The 20,739-nt window shown below is 51.2% G+C and overlaps 1 protein-coding gene across 2 annotated transcripts; it reads left to right on the forward strand.

Annotated features, from left to right (window-relative positions):
• The first annotated feature begins 723 nt into the window (after positions 1–723).
• Cdr2l (cerebellar degeneration related protein 2 like) lies at positions 724–16,194 on the forward strand. Of its 2 annotated transcripts, none has more exons than XM_057776659.1 (5): positions 724–1,222; positions 9,445–9,557; positions 9,843–9,991; positions 11,686–11,850; positions 12,965–16,194. In XM_057776659.1, exons 1-5 carry the CDS (start codon positions 1,144–1,146, stop codon positions 13,857–13,859), a joined length of 1,401 nt encoding a protein of 466 aa, XP_057632642.1. In that variant the 5' UTR covers positions 724–1,143; the 3' UTR covers positions 13,860–16,194. The 2 variants fall into 2 exon arrangements, with proteins under 2 accessions (XP_057632642.1, XP_057632644.1); XM_057776661.1 differs by having other exon boundaries at positions 12,968–16,192.
• The last annotated feature ends 4,545 nt before the right edge of the window (positions 16,195–20,739 follow it).

The following is a 20,739-nucleotide window of genomic DNA, read 5'->3' on the forward strand; positions in this document are numbered from 1 at the left end:
AGTCCCCTTAAGGTAATGTTTAGCTTTGCTTGGTTTATAGAAAGACTCCTACACTGTAACTTAGTCTGGCCTGGAATAGGCTGTATGAAGCAGCCTGGTCTGGGACACAAGACAACCCCCCCGTCTTCAGCCTCCCAAGTACTGTTATCAGAGGAGCCTCTTTCTAACCTTGGGTATGTGTGTTGTGTACGTGTGAAGGTTCGCGTGATTTCAGGTACCCAGAGAACAGAGGGGTCAGATTGCCCCGGCAGCTGGGGTTACAGGCTCTTGTGAGCTGCTTGACATTGGTACGGGAAACCTGAACTCAGATGCTCAGCAAGAGTTCTTAAGCCCCATTCTTCTCTCCAGCAGCCAAATCCCTATTTCTGGCTCTTAAAGTGTTTGTAAATTAATACCATTTTAAAGAACGTTCATGGAATGTAACCGTAGGTCACCACGGTCCCCGCGGTGAGGACCGCTGTGGAAAGCAGGCAAATCCTTGCTCTCAGGAAGAGCCAGGACAAACAATAAGTAAACAAAATAATTTCAGACGGACGTAAAAAAAGGTCGGACGTGGAGAAAAAAGGAGGACATAGGGTTGATCCAACAATTCCCAGACCAGGACACCAGGAAGGACCTCATCCGAGGCCCCTCCCCCTATTTGCATACTCCTTATGATTGGCCTCCGGCGGCAGACCCCACCCCGTAGAGCTGGCGGCCTGGGAAGCAGCAAGCTGGGCCGGGCGGAGATGCAGCAGCGGCTCCGGGTGTCGCGGCGCGGGCCGGGTGGTGTGCGGGCCCGAGGCGGGCAGGGGCTATCCGCCGTGGTACCCACACTCTCCTGACGCCGCAGCCCTGCAGGCGGTCCCGGGTCGTCCCAGCCGTCGTCCCAGCCGTCGTCCCGCTTTGCAGTCCCCACCCCTCCGCCCTTTGTGCCGCCGCCACCCGGCGTCCCCAGCTCGACGGGACCCAGGGCGCGCGGGAGCGAGAGGCCCCGCTGTGCGCACGGCCGGTAGCGGATGGCGGCCGCGCGAGGTGGGCGAAGGGGCGCTGCAGCCCGAGCCCGCGACGTGGGAAGCCCGGACCGCCTCCGCCGCATTGTCCCGGGCTGCGAGCCCAGGCCCTGAGCTGCCGCAGCGCCCGCCCACCGCCACCCGCGGGGCCATGCGGAGAGCGGCGGGGATGGAGGACTACTCCGCAGAGGAGGAGGAGTCCTGGTACGATCATCAGGACCTGGAGCAGGGTGAGCACAGTGGGAAGGGAAGTGGCGTGTGCCCCGAGACCCCTGGCCGCTACACCATTGTTGGGCGGTATCACCTAGAAAAGGGCTGGGCTGGACCTGGTACCAGCACCAAACAGAGCATGAGTCTTGAGAATGGGGACGTGGACCGAGAGGGGCGCTGCCCTGGAAGATTCGGACTCGATAGACCCAAGACCTGCAAAAGTGTGTAGTTGACAGGGCATCCATCACCCTTCTCATCTTAGTAGCAGCGACTACTCGGGTGTCCCTGGTAGGGTTTTGTTAGGGGGCCCAGAAACTAGGGGGTACTTTGGCTGGGAGTACTCTGTGTTGAGATGTCATCTCCCCAGATCAGCAGCACTTGTCCCGGCCAGAATTTCTGAGCTCTAAGACCTAGAGAAAGTTTCCCACCTGGCTTTCCTCTGCCCAGCTAGAGAGTGGTGCGGGCAGCCTGACTGTGAAGAAGCCTTACGTGGAGTCTCCAACCAGCCTTCCGGAGAAAAGTATCCCCTTGTCCTTCGCGGCACTAGGCTTCCTCACATGTTTTGCCGAACGACAACCCCAGGAAAGAGGGAAGGTGGCTGAAAGGGGTTTGGAAGCTGGTGATGAAGTGGACATCACTGAGAAGAGAGGTGGAGTCCTCTTGGCCGAAGTGGGAAGGCCTGAGAGGGTCAGGGTCAAGGCCAAAGCCTGCTGGAGTGGAGTCTGCTCCACCCTCTTTGCCAAGGTGCCTGTTCTTGCTGATACCTTGAGGGAGTGAGGAAACGCATCAAGGGAAAAGTGACCTCCCCACAGTCACCTGCAAGCCCTGAGTTATTCAAACCCAAGGCTGGCAGACAGTGTGCCCTGGAGGCCTGGTCTCCATCCTCAGGGTCGCTGAGCTCTGGTTTTGCCAGGTTGGAAAGCATGCACTGGCATCCTGGAGCCTTTGTTTCCTGACCCACTTCCCCATGCTGCCAGGCTTCACCTGCAGACCAGGAGCTGTCTCTGTTCTTGCCAGTGAATCAGACTCTTGGGAGACCTGTGTAGGATGGAGGTCGATGGGTTAGATATCCCTGTGCTATGAACTGCCCCATGCTTGTGTGGCACCCTTCTCTGTCCTGGCCACTACTCCTAAAACTTTTCCTCTCTGGAAACATCTGTTGGCCTCATTTGAGTTTCTGACATCATCCTGGGACCTTGGTAGGGTCACAGCCCTGGACCTCCAGGTACACGAGGGCTGGTGGGGGAGGCCCACTTGTATGTTCTGAGTGTCAGTGATTATGGGATGACTTCCTGGGAGAGGCTAGCTCAGAAGGAAAGATGAAAAGCAGAGTTCTGTGGAAGATAGCCTCTAGGGGAGGCAGATGCTAATACTGTGGCAATCTCATTTACTTCCCGCACCCCTAATGAAGGCTTGGCACCATGCCCAGCCCAGATGTGGGAGGAAGGAGCCAGAGAGTAGGGGCGGGAGATGGTGTGGCTTCTGGTGAGGGACCGGAATCGCCATTCAAGCGGGGCTGAAGAGCTCTGTATCGCCCTCTTCTTGGGTTCTGCTGGTCTGGCCTGCAGCTCCAGTCATAGGCAGAGCCCAGGAACCGGGGGGGAATAGCCAGGAATGAAGAAGCACTCTATGAGGAAAGTGGGCCTTCCTGCAGGGGCGGGGGGGAGGGACACAGCTGTGCAGGGTCTAGGGACAGAATCCCTGTCCTGATCCTGTGTTCCAGCGAGGAGATGAGGAGAGGGATCAAAGTGACAATTGCGTGACAGCTTGGTCCCCTCAGTAAGGAGAGATGTAAGCCAGAGGGTGGAGGAAGGAAGGGGAGGGCAAGTAGGGGACAAAGGAAGTGCTGGCCACTCAAATCTGCATGCCAGCCCTGGAGAGCTGAGTGATGGGGAGGAATGTCTGCCTAAAGACAGTCACATCAGAGGTCCCATGTCTGTGTCCCCTTCTCTGGGCTTAATCCCCAAAGTCTTTTCTTCCCGTCTGCTGGGTGGCCCGTGGAGTGATTTTCCCACCCATGAGGTAGCCTTCCTGTCTGTTTTTCCCCCTACCCTGGACCAAGCCCCAACTTCCCTTCCCAAAGAGATTGTCCCTAGAGATGGTGTTTGACTTTGGTGTGCCTCTGCCCCAGAGGCAGGAGGTGGTCAGGACAGGTGAGGTCTTAGATTTGCTCTGTTCCCTCTACTGGTTGCCATGAGCACCTGTAAAAATAGAAAAAAAGTCATGAATTAATTATTAAGCAAGCCCTGGCTCTTCCGTTGCCCACCCCCTCCTCCACCTGTGACCACCTCTGTCCAGGCTGACGGATGGCCGCTGAGTCACAGATTTTCTGACCTGACTCCCCTTCCTGCCTAGCCTTGAGTTCTCCACCCCAGGGGATGCTCTGACGTGGCTAGGAAAATGGCAGCTTTTCTCCACCCTGGTTCTCCCGAAGGCCTTCCGGAGTTCCTGACTCCCGTGCCTGTGGGGCAGGACCCCCAGCTCCACCATCTAGCATCCTCCACCTCAGCCACCTTTACCTTTGCCCACCTTGGCCTATTTCCTGCCTCTCTGTGAAGAGTCTGCCATGCTCTGTCCTGATGCCTAGCCAGAGAGGCGGTGGGATTTCTGGGTCTCTTTTGTTTTCTCTGGGGCATTGCCTTACATATAACCACTAAGGTCCCCTGAAGGAAGCCCCAGAAAGCCCCTAGAGCCAGGAGGGGAGGTGGCATCCCAGACTCAGTACCTTCCTGGCTTGGTTCAGAGTTGCCTATTGATCCAGCCATAGCAAGCTCTTTTTTGTCTTGTGTCCGCATCCTGCTTAGCTTGCTTCCAACTGCCCAGGCCACCCTCCCCTGAGTCCGGAACTGCCACTGTCCTTCAGCAAGCTGCCTCCTCCAGGCCCCTGGCTCTGCAGCTTCTAGACTCCTTCCGTCATCCCTTCAGGCAGCTCTGACGAGCTTAGCTTGCAATGTGATTCAGTTTCCCTGAGTCGGTCTGAGATTCTCCCCCTCCTCCCCAGGCAGCTTCCTTTCTATCTTCCTTCATCATCCCTGGACCACTAGGGCAACCAAGTCACATTCGCTGTCTTTGCGGGCAGTCTTCAGCGTCTCTCCCTTCATAGTGTGGTATAGCCCCCATCTCGATCGCAGCCTACAAACAGCAAGGAGTTGCACACACAGCCCAGCTCACCTGGAAGGAGGAGCATGGTATTGAAATTGCCCTTGGCCCTTCGTCATTCCTTTGGCCTTGAATTCTGGTTAAGCTGCTGCATCTGCTCACAGGCCACCCACGTACATGGTATAGCAATGGTCACTTCCTAGACCACCTAACAGTTCCAAGGCCTAAACATTTAGGAAGGGGATGAACTGAACACTGCCATCCTGTTACAGCCTAAGAACATGGCGAGGTTCTCCCGTAACCAATCATACACACACATACACACACACACACACACACACACACACACACACACACCATTATCCCCAAGCACATGATATATCACAAGATTGTCATCCAACAATGGGAACATCAGGCTTCAGATTTTGCAGACAACTCCAGACTCTGGCCCAAGTGTCCTCAAATACCTTACTAGGTGACTGGACATTTTGGCATCTTCATTAGGCAAGTTACTTGCCCCAGGCTATGGGGTTTGTATCTGATTTACACGATTCAATTTTTTTCCCATCGGGAAAACTGTTTGTTCCAGACAGTGTCATTACAGCCTAGCTAGAGGGGAGCTGTTGTGGTCTGCTTCCCCAGTGACATCAGGACACAAAGCCCTCTCCAATTAATGTAGCTCTAGAGGCCCCATTCTGGCTATTTCAAAACCAGACCCCTGATCTGAGCTTGTCTATATCCTGCCACTTGAGAGACAGAGGTGATGGGATCGGGAGTTCAAAGTCATCCTTGGCCTCATACCAAGGAAAACATGAGACCTCACCTCAAAACAACAACGAAAGTTGCTGGGGATGCAGCTCCATTGGTAGAATTGCTTGCCTAGCCTAGCATGCAGGAACATTGTGACACATCCCAACAATCCCAGCACTTAGGAGGTCAAGGCAGAAGGATGGGAGGTCAAGGCCAACTACGTTACAAGTTTGAACTACAAGATAAGAAAGAAAGAAACAGAAGAGAGAGAGAGAGAGAGAGAGAGAGAGAGAGAGAGAGAGAGAGAGAGAGAGAGAGAGAGCGCCAGACAGTGGTGGTGCACATCTTTAATTCCAGCACTCAGGAGGCAGAGACAGGTGGATCTCCATGAGTTCGAGGCCATTCTGGTCTACCAAGTGAGTTCGAGGACAAGCTCCAAAGCAACAGAGAAACCCTGTCTCAAACAAAGCAAAAGAAAGAAGAAAACTTTACCCTCATTGTGGGAGTGAAATTGTTCCTAAGACTTGGCCTTTTGTTTAGGTCCTGTGGCTGATCGGGCCACTCTGGCTTTCACAAGGAAACACCAGTTCTGTCCTAGGCTTAGCTGAAAGTGCAGGATGCTCTGCTCCCTACCCATCCAAGTCCCTGTTCCGTATGGGTCCAAGAGGAAGACTCCACCTGGGCCTGTCTGCCTGTCTGCCGCACAACCATCTATCTAAAACTCGCCAGGAGGACCAGAAGGCGAAGGCAGAACTATCATTATGTATAAAAATAGCACTGGTTCTTATTGGCCCCGGAACAGCTGCTTCTACAAATCTTGGTCCAGATTTATACCCTCAGCCTAGAATGAAGGTTGGTCTAACAAACGACCTCATAATGTTAAATAATAATAATAGAATAATCAGTGCTTTCCTGCTTCTGGCCAAATGGGTTACACAGGCCTACAGTTCACCCGCTAATTCTGTCTCTTGGAATGCGTTCTCACAAGAGGTAGTGATTTGCACTAAGGTTTTAATGCGGTGGAGTTAATCCTAGTTTGACTCTTACTTTGCAGAACTGGACAGGGACCCAGATCCTCACACAGGCAGCCCCTCTACTGCTTCTAGCCCCCTTTTACTGTTTGTTAGTGATTTTTTTGTTTGTTTGTTTTGTTTTTAATATTTATTATGTATACAATATTCTGTCTGTGTGTATGCTTGCAGGCCAGAAGAGGGCACCAGACCACATTGCAGATGGTTGTGAGCCACCATGTGGTTGCTGGGAATTGAACTCAGGACCTTTGGAAGAGCAGGCAATGCTCTTAACCACTGAGCCATCTCTCCAGCCCCTTGTTAGTGATTGTTATTGTTGTTGTTTCTTTTCTTTTCTTTCTTTTTTTTTTTTTTTTTTAGCAGCGTCTCAGGAAATCAGGCTGGCCTTGAACAAACCTTATATATCAAAGGATGACCTTGAACTCCTGATCCTCCTGCGTGTACCTCCTCAGTGTGGATTTATGGTGTGCACTTCACACTCAATTTGTGTGGTCCTGGGGACTAAATCTGGGGCTTCATGCATGCCAGGCAAGCACTCTGCCACCTGAGCTATATTCCCATTCTGTTTGGTTTTTGTTTTGTTTTGTTTTTTAGACAGAATCTCATGTAACTTAGACGGGCCTCAAACTCCTGATCGTCCTGCCTCAGTTTCCTGAGTCTTGAGGTTAGGCATGCACACCACACCTGTGTAGTACTAATAATGACACGGAGACTTATTAATTAATTATAAGCCGGGCGGTGGTGGCGCACGCCTTTAATCCCAGCACTTGGGAGGCAGAGGCAGGTGGATCTCTGTGAGTTCGAGACCAGCCTGGTCTACAAGAGCTAGTTCCAGGACAGGCTCCAAAACCACAGAGAAACCCTGTCTCGAAAAACCAAAAAAAAAAAAAAAAGAGAAAAAAAAATTAATTATAAAAGCTCAGCCTTATTCCTAACTAGTTCTTATAACTTAAATTAACCCATATTTTTTGGTGTACACTCTTCCATGAGCCTGTCACCTCATCACCATACTGCGCATCCTGCTTCATCCCTTTCCCCCAACCCCCCATCTTCTGGTGTCTCCTGTGCACCTAGATTATCTCCTCCTACTTCCTCTCTCTGCCTGGAAGTCCCACCTATACCTCCTGCCTGGCTATTGGCCATTCAGCTCTTTATTAAACCAATCACAGCAGCACATCTTCACACAGTGTACAAATATCCACAACACACTAGGCTCATAGTTTCCCTTTTAATAGAGAAAATACTCAAAGATGATCTAAACACCCAACAGTAAGGACCGTCTAGATGAAGGTGTTTAGACTTTTATATATACAGTAGCGTTTTCTGCATCCACTAATAGTGCGCATACATGTAATAATATGTGCATTACCCACAGAAACATGCCGTGATGTTGTTATAGGAGAAAGGCAGATGCAGACAAAGACAGTGTGCTTTGCATTTGTGTTTCATTTTGTGTGTGTTGCATACATATGTGGGGGGGGGGCATGCATGTGGAGATCAGAGAACAACTTGTAGGTGTTGGTTCTGTTCTTCCACCATGAAGGTGTAGGGGAATGTGGTACAGTAGTGGTATTGAGATATCCTGACTTATCCAGAAGCCAGGATATACTTAGAGCTGCAATAGGACAGCTCAGCCCTGGACAAAAGGTGTCCTGACTATAGGGAAGCCAGGATACCTGAAGCTGGGGCGGTGGAGGATGGTCTCCCCGCAGGGTGTAGGGATCCTGCTCCTCTCCTGGAGAGCCGCTACAGCTGAGTTCTGCTCTGCTCCCTCAAGGGAGCGTCCTAGCAGAGCTGTCAGCTTCTTCTCCTGCCCAAGAAGTTTCTTCTGCTAACACTCTGCAAGAGGAAGCCCCCTGCAGAAATGTAGCATTCTCCTCCGGCTCTGGCGATCCTTTGCTGGTCTTGCTCAGCCCCTTAAGGAGCATCCTAGCAAGGTTCTGTTCTGCTCCACCGCCTTGCTGAGGCCCCCTAGGGAGCATCTCAGCAAGGTTTTTCAGCTCAGTCCCCTAAGGGACATCCCAGCCAGGTCCTCCTCCTCTGCACTGGCGAATGAAGGTCTTCACCCAAGACTCTTTTGAGAAAGAGATTTACTTGGGAAGGAGGAGTCCAGGAGAGTCGCTGTTTCTGCCGCTTAACTTCAGCTCTTTATATAGGGATTCTTAGGGGCGGAGTTTTCCCAGGGAGAACAGGGATTGATTAACTTTTCCCTGCTCAGGGATTGGTCAGTTTAGCTGGTCAGGGGCAGAGATGGCTCTGACTTAATGGCCAAAGTGTGTTTCTTTCTCTGGTCCTTTTTAGCTTTTTGACTCTAATCTTAGGACCAGGGCATGTTTCTTTCACTGGCTCAAATTCTAGAGATAAAGTGTGTTTCTTTGACACTAGTTTCAAAGCCAGGGCACATGTCTTTAGTCCTGGGTTCAGGGATGAAGATGTTTCTCTCCCTGGCCCAGGTCTTAAATCCAGGGTGTGTTTCTTTCTCTGACTCTGGGTTCAGAATCAGGGTACTCAGTGATTGGTTGGTTTCCTGCCCCAGTTGTCCCTTTTACCCTAAAGAGGGTCCTGGGGATTGAATTCGGGTTCAGCAGCAATTGCCTTTACCCACTGAGCTATCTCACTGGTCCAGTTTTTTTTTAGGTGTGTGTGTGTGTGTGTGCGCGCGCGCGCAGGTGCCCGCATGAAAGCTAGAAGAAGATTGTTCCATCCCCTGAGGCTAGAGTTACAGACAATCGTGATTACTTGCTTGGGATCAAACTCTGGTTCTCTGTAAAAATAGCAGAGAGATCTTGAGTACAGAGCGGCCTCTCCAGACCCTCGCTGCTTTTTGTTTTGTTGTTTTTGTTTTTGCTTTTGAGACAGGGTCTCAGTGTGTAGCCCTGGTTGGCCTCAGCCTCACAGAGACCCATCTGCCTCTGCCTCCTGAGTGCTAGAATTAAAAGTGTGCCCCACCACACCCAGCTCAACTAATTTTTTTTTTATTGTTGGCTTTTCACCTTTCTGTACTCATTTGTTTTTTACATCAAGCAGAAAGAAATACCAAGCTAGTTGGTAGCACATATTCTCAATCCCAGCATTCAAGAAGCCGAGGCAGAAGGATCACGTGCCCCAGGCTAGCCTGGGCTTCACAGTAAGATCCTGTACAAAGGAAACCAAACCAGATCTGCGAAGAGACAGAAGCGACACCAGCCCAGACGCTCAGCCCCTGGATTCCATCGCTATCCACACTAGGGCTCCTGAGAATAGCCTGTGCTGGTGACACCGAGTCACCAAGAGCCCAGCCACAGATCAGTGCTAGGGCATTGATGAGGGCTCTCTGCTGTCCTCACTCTGTGTTCTGTTTGCCCCCACCTCCCTTCCCCCAGACTTGCACTTGGCGGCCGAGCTGGGGAAGACTCTGCTGGAGAGGAACAAGGAGCTGGAGGAGTCCCTGCAACAAATGTATTCCACCAATGAGGAGCAAGTGCAGGAGATCGAGGTGAGGGACCCCGGGCTCCGCACCGCTCCTCCCGTCTCTCGAGAGCCTTTGGCCGGGGCCTGTGTGTGCCTTTGTGCACCTCGCCAAAGGCCCCCCAGCTTCCCTTTCGTAATCCACCACCTGCCCACCCATCCCAGACAGCCGACTGCACTGTGGTCTTCAGCCCCTGCTCCGTCGAGCACAAGTCTCAAAGTCGATCAGTCTAGCGGTGGTAGGGGGGCCAGGCAGAGATCTTTGTCCCTACCTCATTGTAAAGACTTGTTCTACCCTTACCTCCTCCCCTAGTACTTGACCAAGCAGCTGGACACGCTGCGGCTGGTGAATGAGCAGCATGCCAAAGTGTACGAGCAGCTGGACCTGACAGCCCGAGACCTGGAGCTGACCAACCAGAGGCTGGTGCTGGAGAGTAAGGCTGCCCAGCAGAAGATCCACGGGTGAGGGCTGGGATGGTGAGGGACAGGCCCAGGACTGAACACATGGGCTGACAGGGAGACTCACACATTCTTAGAAGACGATGCTGAAGAGCGGAGCCTGGGCTGGTAGCAAGGCCATCCCTGTCAGCTGTGTGTGTGTGCAGTGTGTGCTTAGACATTTATCCTGTAAAAACTATAGTCCCTTCCCTCCTCCTCCTCCTTCTTCTCCTTCTTCTCCTCTTTCTCCTCCTCCTCCTCCTCCTCCTCCTCCTCCTCCTCCTCCTCCTCCTCCTCCTCCTCCTCTTTTTTGTTATTTTACCAAGACAGGGTTTCTCTGTGTAGCCCTGGTTGTCCTGGAGCTCACTCTGTAAAGCAGGCTGCCCTTGAACTCACAGAGACCGGCCCACCTCTGCCTCCTGAGTGCTGGGATTCAATATGTGTGCCACCACTGCTCAGCCCGTCCTTTCTTTTTATGACTTATTTTTATTCTGTGTGGGCGGGTATTTTGCCTGCATGTGTCTGTGCACCGTGTGTGAGCCATACTCTCTGAGGCCAGGAGAGGGTACGGGATCCTCTGGAGCTAGAGTTGCAGATGGTCATGAGCCACAATGTGTGTGGGTGGCGGGAACTAAACCCGGTCCTCTGCAAGAGCAGCAAGTGCTTTTAACCTCTGAGCCATCTCTCCAGCCCCTCACAACCGATGGATGAAAAGTCACCCGTATTCCGGAAGATAGCCTCCCACCTGTGGTTACTTGCCAATTATACACCAGGCTCAGTTTGAGGCACTAAAGATTCAGTGACTCTGACCTGCCCTCTGAGACCTCACAGATGGGAAGGAAGGCAGAGATGTAAATGTCACTGCAGTGCATGGTGGTAGTGACAGTGGGGCGGAGGGGGGGCGTGGATATGCAGGAACCGGAAGTGGGGTTGGGGAAATGTCCTGGTCGCACAGGCGTGAGCACCTGAGTTCAAGTCCTGACACCTGTGTAAAATGTAAGACACAATAACATGCATCCGTGATCTCAAACTGGGGAGCTGGTGATGGCTGGGTCCCATCCTAGCTGAATCAACGATCCCTGGGTTCTAGTGGGAGCCTGTCTCAAAAACAAGGTGGCTAGCTTGTTGAGGCGTGATACCCAAGGTCATCCTCCAGTCTCCACATGTACCCCCACACACATGAACATGCACACGTGTACATATACATAGGGACTAAAGGTGGCTGAGGAGGAGTGATTGGCTCTGCCTGCGATGCATAGAAGGGCAAGTCCTTGGATATGGCAGAGAGTTCTCAGACTCTAACCTCAGACAGCGTGCTCAAGATTGTCTGTCTGTCATTAACTCCATGTCTTCCATCTACAAACGGCAGTGAGGAGGCATCCCTGTCTGCTTAAGACTTCCCCAGGCTGAGGCTTGAGAGATGACCAAAAGGTTGAGAGTGTTTGCTACTCTAGAACTAGGGTTTGGTTCCCAGCACTCACAGTGAGTGGCTCACAGCCACCCTGTCCCAGTTCCAGGGGATCCAACGCCCCCTTTTGGCCTCCTCAGGCACCTGCATACATCTACGTGCACGTGCGCGCACACACACCCCTCAAAATCAGTCTTCATGTTTTGGTTGGGAGCCAGCTTTTGATGACTGAGCCCTCTCTCCAGCCCTAACAATCTTTGAAACGAACAACGAAAAGATGTCTCTCCTGGTTGCCTTCATCCTATCCCAGGTTGACAGAGACCATTGAGCGCCTGCAGTCCCAGGTCGAGGAACTGCAAGCCCAGGTGGAGCAGCTGCGAGGCCTGGAGCAGCTTCGGGTTCGCCGGGAAAAGAGGGAGCGCAGGAGAACCATCCATACCTTCCCCTGCCTGAAGGAGCTGTGCACGAGCCCCCGGTAGGCAAGGGCCCCGGTGTGTCTTAGCCTTCCGAGTTCCGGCTGAGGAATGAAGGAGCACGGTGGACAGTAGCTGGGGAGGAGGACTGGGTCCGGTCCAAGCCATCAGGATGCTTGCTTGCTAAGGACAGCCATGGGTGTTACTATGCTAACCGAACAATCATCACATCCATTTTGTCTACAAGTCAGATGAGAAAAGGTCATGTGTTTAGTACTCGGCACAGCCAGGCTTCTAACCTAGCAGGAGTTAAGCGTTGAACCTTTTGGTTCCCATTAAATCTTAATTCAACAACTACTTATCTAAGAATACAGGATTGGGGATGTCGCCAGGCACTTGCCTAGAATGTGTGTTGCCCTGGGTTCGATCCCTAGCCTAGGAGAAAGGTTAATGAAGAAGATCAAGGTGAGGCTGGAGATGGGGCTCATTTGGAAGACTGTGTAGCTAACATTCATAAGCCCCTGAGTTTGATCCCCACACCTCCTAACGGAGTGGTGGAGCACACTTGTAATCCCAACATTCACAAGGTGGAGACAGGAGAATCAAGAGGTAACGGCCATCCTCAGGTCAAACTGGGCTGTATAAGATGTTTGAAAAAAAAAAAAAAAAACTGGGGCGGTGGTGGCGCACACCTTTAATCCCAGCACTTGGGAGGCAGAGGCAGGCAGATCTTTGTGAGTTCAAGGCCAGCCTGGTCTACAGAGTGAGTTCCAGGACAGCCAGGGCTATTGCACAGAGAAAAAAAAAGTTAAAGCATAAGAAGTGTTGAAACAACAGAACAGGGCCACTACCGTCCCTAGGCATCAGGGTCTAGAGGAAGAGAGAGTACAGGATCTAGAAGGTATGAAGAGGTCTGGCTAGCCAGCACCAACCCGCAACTTGGAGATCTCCTTTGTTCCCATCTTTAACCTTCCCTTGTGTCTTCCTTTGCTAAAGAATTCTGGGGGAATCCATATAGGTCAGCATTCCCAGACACAGCCGGGAGAGGAAGTTAGAGGGGTGGATGGTAACTCAAAGGGACAGAAGGAAGAGTTAGACAGGTGGACAAGAGAACCCAGTGTCTGACACTTTGCTCCGGAGCATGGCCATGACTAACTACCTCTGCCTGTCCCCCAGCAGGTGTGAAGATGCCTTCCGCCTGCACAGTTCCTCGCTGGAGCTGGGCCCTCGGCCCCTGGAGCAGGAGAATGAACGGCTGCAGACCTTGGTAGGGGTGCTGCGTTCCCAGGTGAGCCAGGAGCGACAGCGCAAGGAGCGTGCAGAGCGCGAGTACACGGTGGTGCTCCAGGAGTACACGGAGCTGGAGCGACAGCTGTGTGAGATGGAGGGCTGCCGCCTGCGCGTGCAGGAGCTGGAGGCCGAGCTGCTGGAGCTGCAGCAGATGAAGCAGGCCAAGACCTACCTGCTGGCCCGGGATGAGCACCTGGCTGAGGCTTTGCTGGCGCCCCTCACTCAGGCCCCTGAAGCTGATGACCCCCAGCCAGGCATCGGGGATGATTCCAACGCCCAGGATGGTGTCGCCTCGCCTGCAGCCTCCCCCAGCCACGCAGTACGCAAAAGCTGTAGTGACACAGCACTCAATGCCATCGTGGCCAAAGACCCAGCCAGCCGCCATGCTGGAAACCTCACGCTGCATGCCAATAGTGTGCGCAGGCGCGGTATGTCTATCCTGAGGGAGGTGGATGAGCAGTACCACGCGCTGCTGGAGAAATACGAGGAGCTGCTGAGCAAATGCCGGCAGCATGGTGCCGGGGTGCGGCACGCGGGGGTGCAGACCTCGCGGCCCATCTCCCGGGACAGCTCATGGAGGGACCTACTGGGGGGCGAGGAGGGCCTGGGAGAGGGCAAGGTGGGTGAGAAAAGCCTAAGCCAGCACGTGGAGGCCGTAGATAAGCGACTGGAGCAGAGCCAGCCCGAGTACAAGGCGCTCTTCAAAGAGATCTTTGCCAGGATTCAGAAGACCAAGGCAGACATCAACGCCACCAAAGTAAAGACGCCCAGCAGCAAGTGACCCCTCTCTAGGCCTGCAGCCTCCCCCTGCCTCCCTGCCAAGGGGGGGGAGGGGGTCCCTCGTGCCTGGGTGGCAGCCTCTTGGCAAGTAAGAGAGCCCTTTTCGCAGTAATATATCCTGACCGGTGGCTGGCGAATGAGCAGGGAGGCCTCTCTGATCTGGGGACACAGCATATTTCCTGTTGGTGGCTTGGTTCACCTGTCCTGCCTCCCTTGACCACTTTGCTTCTGCTTGAAGGCACAGCTCAGTTTAAAAGCCAAACACCCTCCCCCACTGACCATGGGGGCTTCTCAGCCCTCGGCTTCAGACCCCGGCTTCACCCTCTGTGGCCATCTTCTGCAGGCCTTTCTTGCTTAGCTGACTCCCCCCCTCCCCCCCTCCAAAGTTGTTTTCCTGAGAGATTTGCAATGCAAGGTCTCCTTGAGCCTTGCCACAACTGGAAACACTTGAAAGGGGATCTCAGAGCCAGCCATGGCTGGTGTCTGGGGTCTCCTCGACCAGTCACTGCTTTTTCCAGCCATGACTCATCCCCATAGCTGTACCACTCCCGGAGTTCTGAGCAGGGCCGAAATCGCTAGCTCCCGCACTGCAGAGCAGGAAGCGTTAGCCAGGCCCGAGTGTACCTAACCCTCCAGCCCTGGCAAAGACCTTCAGCTCGCCACAGTTCTGTAGTCAATCTGATTACAGGAAGAGGGAGCCCCTCAGCAGCCATACCTGGGTAGTGTCCGTTTCCTCTGAGTTCCATCCCTGGAAATACCTTCTGGGGGGAAAGTCCTCCGGGGGCAGGGATGGCAGGAGTTCTGCCACATCTGCTTCCCTTCCCTTCTCTGCACCTGCCCCCATCTCAGGGACCATGATGTCTCATTCACTCCCCCCTTCCTGAGGCCAGCCCTGGGACAGTTCGCATCTGCAGCCTCCAGAAGGTCCTGTGCGAGAGTCACCAGTCCAGGTCCCAGCGTCCGCCCCATCCTTCACCAGGGACTGTAAGATCTTCACTCCACGTTAAGTAGTCTTAAGTTGAGAAAGAAATTCCTCCTTCGCCAGGTTCCTACAGAATGTCTGCTCTTTACCTCCCGCCTTTATGGAGGGACTTTTGAGATCCAACCTGGATCAAGGGTTCAATATTTTAATCTAAAACTTCAGGAAGTCCAGCTTCGTCTAAGAGGTGCCCCGGTCCCCAGCTTGCCCTCAGCGGCCCTTCAGGGCTTCTGGTTCCTTCTGCCACCCTTCTCAAAATCAAAGGAGCCATACAATCCAGTGAGAGGCAGTGACTCTGGCCTCTGTGCTGGGACCCCAGTGGGAACCGCCATGCCTTACCTCTTTCTTACCAAGCATGTCCAACATTCCTGGAGACTCTACCTTGCTCCAGGTGGCACTGTGATGCCTGCTGTCATCTGGATCCTTCTGTTCATGCAACTCGGAACCTTTCGTCCCTTGGGGCTGGGCACCTCCAGGCCCTCTGTGTGTCTCTGTCATCTAGGGTAGAGGAGGAGTTGGGGCCTGTTCACTTCTCCAGTTCTGTAGCAGCCGACCAGCGTCACCTTTGAAGTATACATGAGAGAAATATATTTGCAAATGCTTTATTCTCTTCTTTAATAAAAAATGCACCAGTATTCTAAAAGCAGCAATGGCCCTGGAGCCACAGTTTCCTCTCTGCGTCTCACGTGCTTGGCTCCTCCCGGGCACCACTACAAATGAGGGGTGGATCTGAGCTCCACCCACCCCCAAGTTCTGCATTTCTTTGAGGTCACTCTGCTCCCTGAACTCTTGACAAAGTCTGTGTCTGCAGAGCCAGCTATGCCAAGCATGCTCATGATCGAAACACAAGGGTCTATACTGCCCCATGGGGTCAGGGAACTGGAGTTCTACCAGGCAGGGCATTCACGATCAGAAGGAGGAGGAATATTTTCTATCTTTTTGAGACAGGATCTCATAGACATTAGGTTAGAGTCAAACTTGCTGTGTAGCTGAAGATGGCCTTGAACTTCTGGTCCTTCTACCTTGTGATGCCACCTAAAGGGTCCTTCTGATCCTTCCCAAGTGCTGGGATTACAGGCATTTGCCATCTCATCCAGTTTCTTTGGTGCTGGGGATTGAACCCAGGGCTTCCTACATGCTAGGCAACACTGCTGCATCCCCACCCTCTCCCTTATAGACTATTTAGACATGGTCTCAGGAAGGCTGAAGAGATGGTTCAGCAGTTTAGAGCACCTTTTGTTCTTGCAGGATACCTGGGTTCTGTTCCCAGCACCCACGTAAAAGATCGAAATTATCTGTGTGTAACTCCAGTTTCAGGGGATCCAGTGATCTCTTCTGGATTCTGCAGGCTCCAGACATGCATGTGGTACACATATCTGCATTCATATAAAACACTCATACACATTAAAAAATGAAAGATGGTATTACTGTGTAGACTGGGCTGGCCTGGAGTTTATAAAGATCCACCTACCTTTGCCTCCTCCCTTTGCTGGCATTAAAGACGTGTATCACTACACCCTGACTGTCAGCATAATCTTTTTTTATTGATATTTATTGAGCTCTACATTTTTCTCTGCTCCCCTCCCTGCCTCTCCCCTCCTCCCTTCAATCCTTCCCCCAAGATCCCCATGCTCCCAATTTACTCAGGAGATCTTGTCTTTTTCTACTTTCTACTTCCTATGTAGATTAGATCTATGTAAGTTTTAGTGTCCTCATCGTTGTCTAAGTTCTCTGGGATTGTGGTTTGTAGGCTGGCTTTCTTTGCTTTATGTTTAAAAACCACCTGTGAGTGAGTACATGTGATAATTGTCTTTCTGTGTCTGGATTACCTCACTCAAAATGATGTTTTCTAGCTCCATCCATTTTCCTGCAAAATTCAAGATGTCATTATTTTTTTCTGCTGTGTAGTGCTCCATTGTGTAAATGTACCACATTTTCCTTATTCATTCTTCGGTCAAGGGGCATTTAGGTTTTTCCAGGTTCTGGCTATGACAAACAAAGCTGCTTTGAACATAGTTGAGCACATGTCCTTGTGGCATGGTTGAGCATCCTTTGGATATATACCCAAAAGTGGTATTACTGGGTCTTGAGGAAGGTTGTTTCCAAATTTTCTGAGAAATCGCCACACTGACATCCAAAGGGGGTTATACCAGCTTGCATTCCCACCAGCAATGCAGGAGTGTTCCCTTTTCCCCACAACCTTTCCAGCATAAGTTGTCATCAGTATTTTTGATCTTGGCCATTCTTACAGGTGTAAGATGAGTTGTTTTGGTTTGCATTTCTCTGATGACTAAAGATGTTGAACATTTCCTTAAGTGTCTTTCAGCCATTTTAGATGCCTCTGTTGAGAGTTCTCTGTTTAGATCTGTACTCCATTTTTTTTTTAATTGGATTATGTGATCTTTTGGTGTCCAATTTCTTGACTTTTTTGTATGTTTTGGAGATCAGACCTCTGTCTGATGTGGGGTTAGTGAAGATCTTTCCCCATTGTGTAGGCTGTCGTTTTGTCTTATTGACCATGTCCTTTGCTTTACAAAGCTCTTCAGTTTCAGGAGGTCCCATTTATTAATTGTTTCTCTCAGTGTCTGTGCTACTGGGGTTATATTTAGGAAGTGGTCTCCTGTGGCAGTGTGTTCAAGTGTACTTCCCACACCTTCTCTTCTGTAAGGTTCAGTGTGACTTGCTTTATGTTGAGGTCTTTGATCCATTTGGACTTGAGTTTTGTGCATGGTGATAGATATGGGTCTATTTTCATTCTTCTATATGTTGATATCCAGTTATGCCAGCACCACTTTATTAAATATGCTTTCCTTTTTCCATTTGATATTTTTTTGCTTCTTTATCAAAGATAAGGTGTTCGAAGATGTGTGGATTGATATCCAGATCTTCTATTCAGTTCCATTGGTCCTCCTGTCTGTTCTTATGCCACAGCATAATTTTCTTGTACACTGTGTGAAGATGTGTCTCTGTTTTACTTCTGCCTTCTGATTGGCTTAATAAAGAGCTGAAGCTGGGAGGTGGTGGCACACACCTTTAATCCCAGCACTCGGGTCGGGAGGCAGAGGCAGGCAGATCTCTGTGAATTCGAGGCCAGCTTGGTCTACAGAGCAAGTTCCAGGACAGGCTCCAAGGAGAAAGAGAAACCCTGTCTCGGGAAAAAAAAAAAAAAAGAAGAAGAAAAGAAAAAGAGAGCTGAACAGCCAATAGCTAGGCAGGAAAGGATAGGCTGAACTTCCAGGGAGAGATAGGAATTCTGGGAAAGAATCTTGCCCTTTTACTCAAGCCACAGAGCACATGCTGTGCTGCTCATCCCTCCGGGAGGGAAGAGGTCTAGAGAGCTTGTCAGAATGGATTTCCTACCCCATGGCTGCAGAGAACAAAAGCTATCAGATCTTCAAGGGGCTTGTGCACACAACATCTCTGCATAATGGCTGTTGTTGCGTGTTGATTTGTGCTGGCTATGTGGCAAGTGGTTTAGTCTGTTTCATACCCGCAGGAACTTTGTGAGACAACTATAATGCTCTCATTTACTGAAGTTCAGAGGTTAAATGAGTCATTCAAGGTCACCTAGAAATATTTCAATTCAGGCCGAGGGGTGTAGCTGATGGAAAAGTGTTCCTCCAGCCATGAGCGAGCTCGCATGGTCCATCCCGGCACCTCTCTCTCTCTCTCTCTCTCTCTCTCTCTCTCTCTCTCTCTCTCTCTCTCTCTCACACACACACACACACACACACACAGAGTATATTAACAGTATTTCAACTGAGTCCTGATACCACCATTCCTCACTACACATTCCCTATGCCTGCAACATAGAAAAGTTTTGGGGTTTTTGAGATGGGGTTTTTCTGTGTAGCCCTGGCTGTCCTGGAACTCACGCCGCAGACCAGGTTGGCCTCGAACTCAGAGATCTGTCTGTCTCTGCACCCTGAGTGCTGGGATGAAAGGTGTGTGCCACCACCGCCTGCCTTTAAGCAATTACTTGACTTAGGGCACTCAGGAGAAGGGAAATCTTGTGGATTCTTTCATATGATGGTCATATGCCAACTCATGAGCTGTAGAGCTGGGCTGTGGCTACAAACTCCTCAGCTTCCAGGACTGGCTTGTTGGTTCCTCATTTTTTTTTTTCTTATTTGTGGTGGATAGGCCCTTCCTGAAGCCCCACCTCAGTCCATGAAGCCACGGAAGGATCAGTGAGGGGAAGGGGAACGCTGGCTTCAACCTCCAGTGCCAGGCTTTTTATTGTTATCATTTAACAGGAGGTCTTGGTATGCAACCAGGCTGGCATGAAACTCACTATGTAACACAGACTGGCCTTGAACTCACAGCAATCCTCCTGCCTCAGCCTCCCAGGTGCTGAAATTATAGGCATGCTCCACCACATCTCCCTCAGTGCTCACCTATCTCAGGGACAGGGGTCACCTCATAAGCCCGCTTCTCCTCCCAGGGGCCCTTGGACCAGCTGCTCTTCTCCCCTCTCCAGGGCAACCTGTCTCATTCTCTGCTCCACTCCCATCTCTCCCAGAATCCAGGCCACCAGATGGCCTGAACAGCCTGTGTTTATTTGGAGCCATGGAAATGTGAAGCTTCCTTTCCTACAACCCGTGGGTCAGGCGCTGGTCGGAGCCCCACCGCGGAGCAAAGATACCACGGAACCGCTCTGATTTCTTTATTCATAATCCATAACCTGAATGTCTGAGTTTGTTCCCTTGAGCATCTTATTCTGGTCACTATGGAAACGTCTCTGCTCCTACTGAGGTTCTGGGACTAAGTCAGACAGGGAGGCACCCAGGAGACTCCTTTTAACCCAGAGCCCCAAAGGGCTTTGTCAGTTGCCGGAGCTTCCTAGTTTAAGTTTACAGAGTGCCTAGGGGCTGGTTTATTTCCCCAGTAATGCTGAGACCAGAAAGGCTGGCTTCAATGACAATCTCCTATTTCAATCAGTCAGTGTCCCTGGGGAATATTTACATTACCCCAGGGGCATATTTTTCTAGGTAATGACACTCTCTCCTAAAAATTAAACTCTTCATTACAAGCTAACCGCAAGCATTACTAACAATCACTAACATTTATTGACCTCTGTTTTCATCCACACACAACCCCAACTACGTAACTTAGCCAGGGATTAGTCACCTTCAAACATCGCTCATTTTACCTGGAGTGTCACCAATTCTGGGTTTCCTGCCTTAACACCAACATGAAATGGCTCTGCCTAACCTGAAGTTTTCTGAATTCTGTACCTACTTCTCCAGTTTGTCTAGTGGCTAAAAGAACCCACTGTGCAGTTCAACTTTCAAAAACTAATTGCCATGGAATTCACTTGATCCACATTTGTGGTGTGTCCATGACGTGCCACGCTCTGCCTGCTTGGGCTATAGCAGAGAGCCTACAGTCTAGCTAGAAAACAGGTAATTACGTTAGAAAATAAGACTGGGCCTTGCACGGTGGTGACCACCTGTAATCGGAGCATCTGGGAGGTGGAGGCAGGAGGACCAGGAGTTCAAGGCCAGCCTGAGCTATATAGAAAAACCTGTCTTGAGCCTGGCAGTGGTGGCGCACGCCTTTCATCCCAGCACTCAGGAGGCAGAGGCAGGTGGATCTCTGTAAGTTCGAGGCCAGCCTGGTCTACAAGAGCTAGTTCCAGAGAAACCCTGTTTAAAAACAAAACAAAACAACAACAAAAGACAAAAAAAGAAAAACCTGTCTCAAAACACAAACAAAAGTCAGACCTGGTTGGCTAAACCCTTAATCCCAATGCTCTGGAGAGACAGGCAGACAGCCTGATCTACATAGTGAGCCTAGGCCAGCTAGGATTACATAACTGAGGCCCTGTCTCAGTACATACATGCAAATATACATACATACACACACATACATACATACCACAAAATCAACCAACCATTAG

This window comes from Chionomys nivalis, chromosome 7 (genome assembly GCF_950005125.1).
Source record: "Chionomys nivalis chromosome 7, mChiNiv1.1, whole genome shotgun sequence".
Taxonomy (NCBI): domain Eukaryota; kingdom Metazoa; phylum Chordata; class Mammalia; order Rodentia; family Cricetidae; genus Chionomys; species Chionomys nivalis.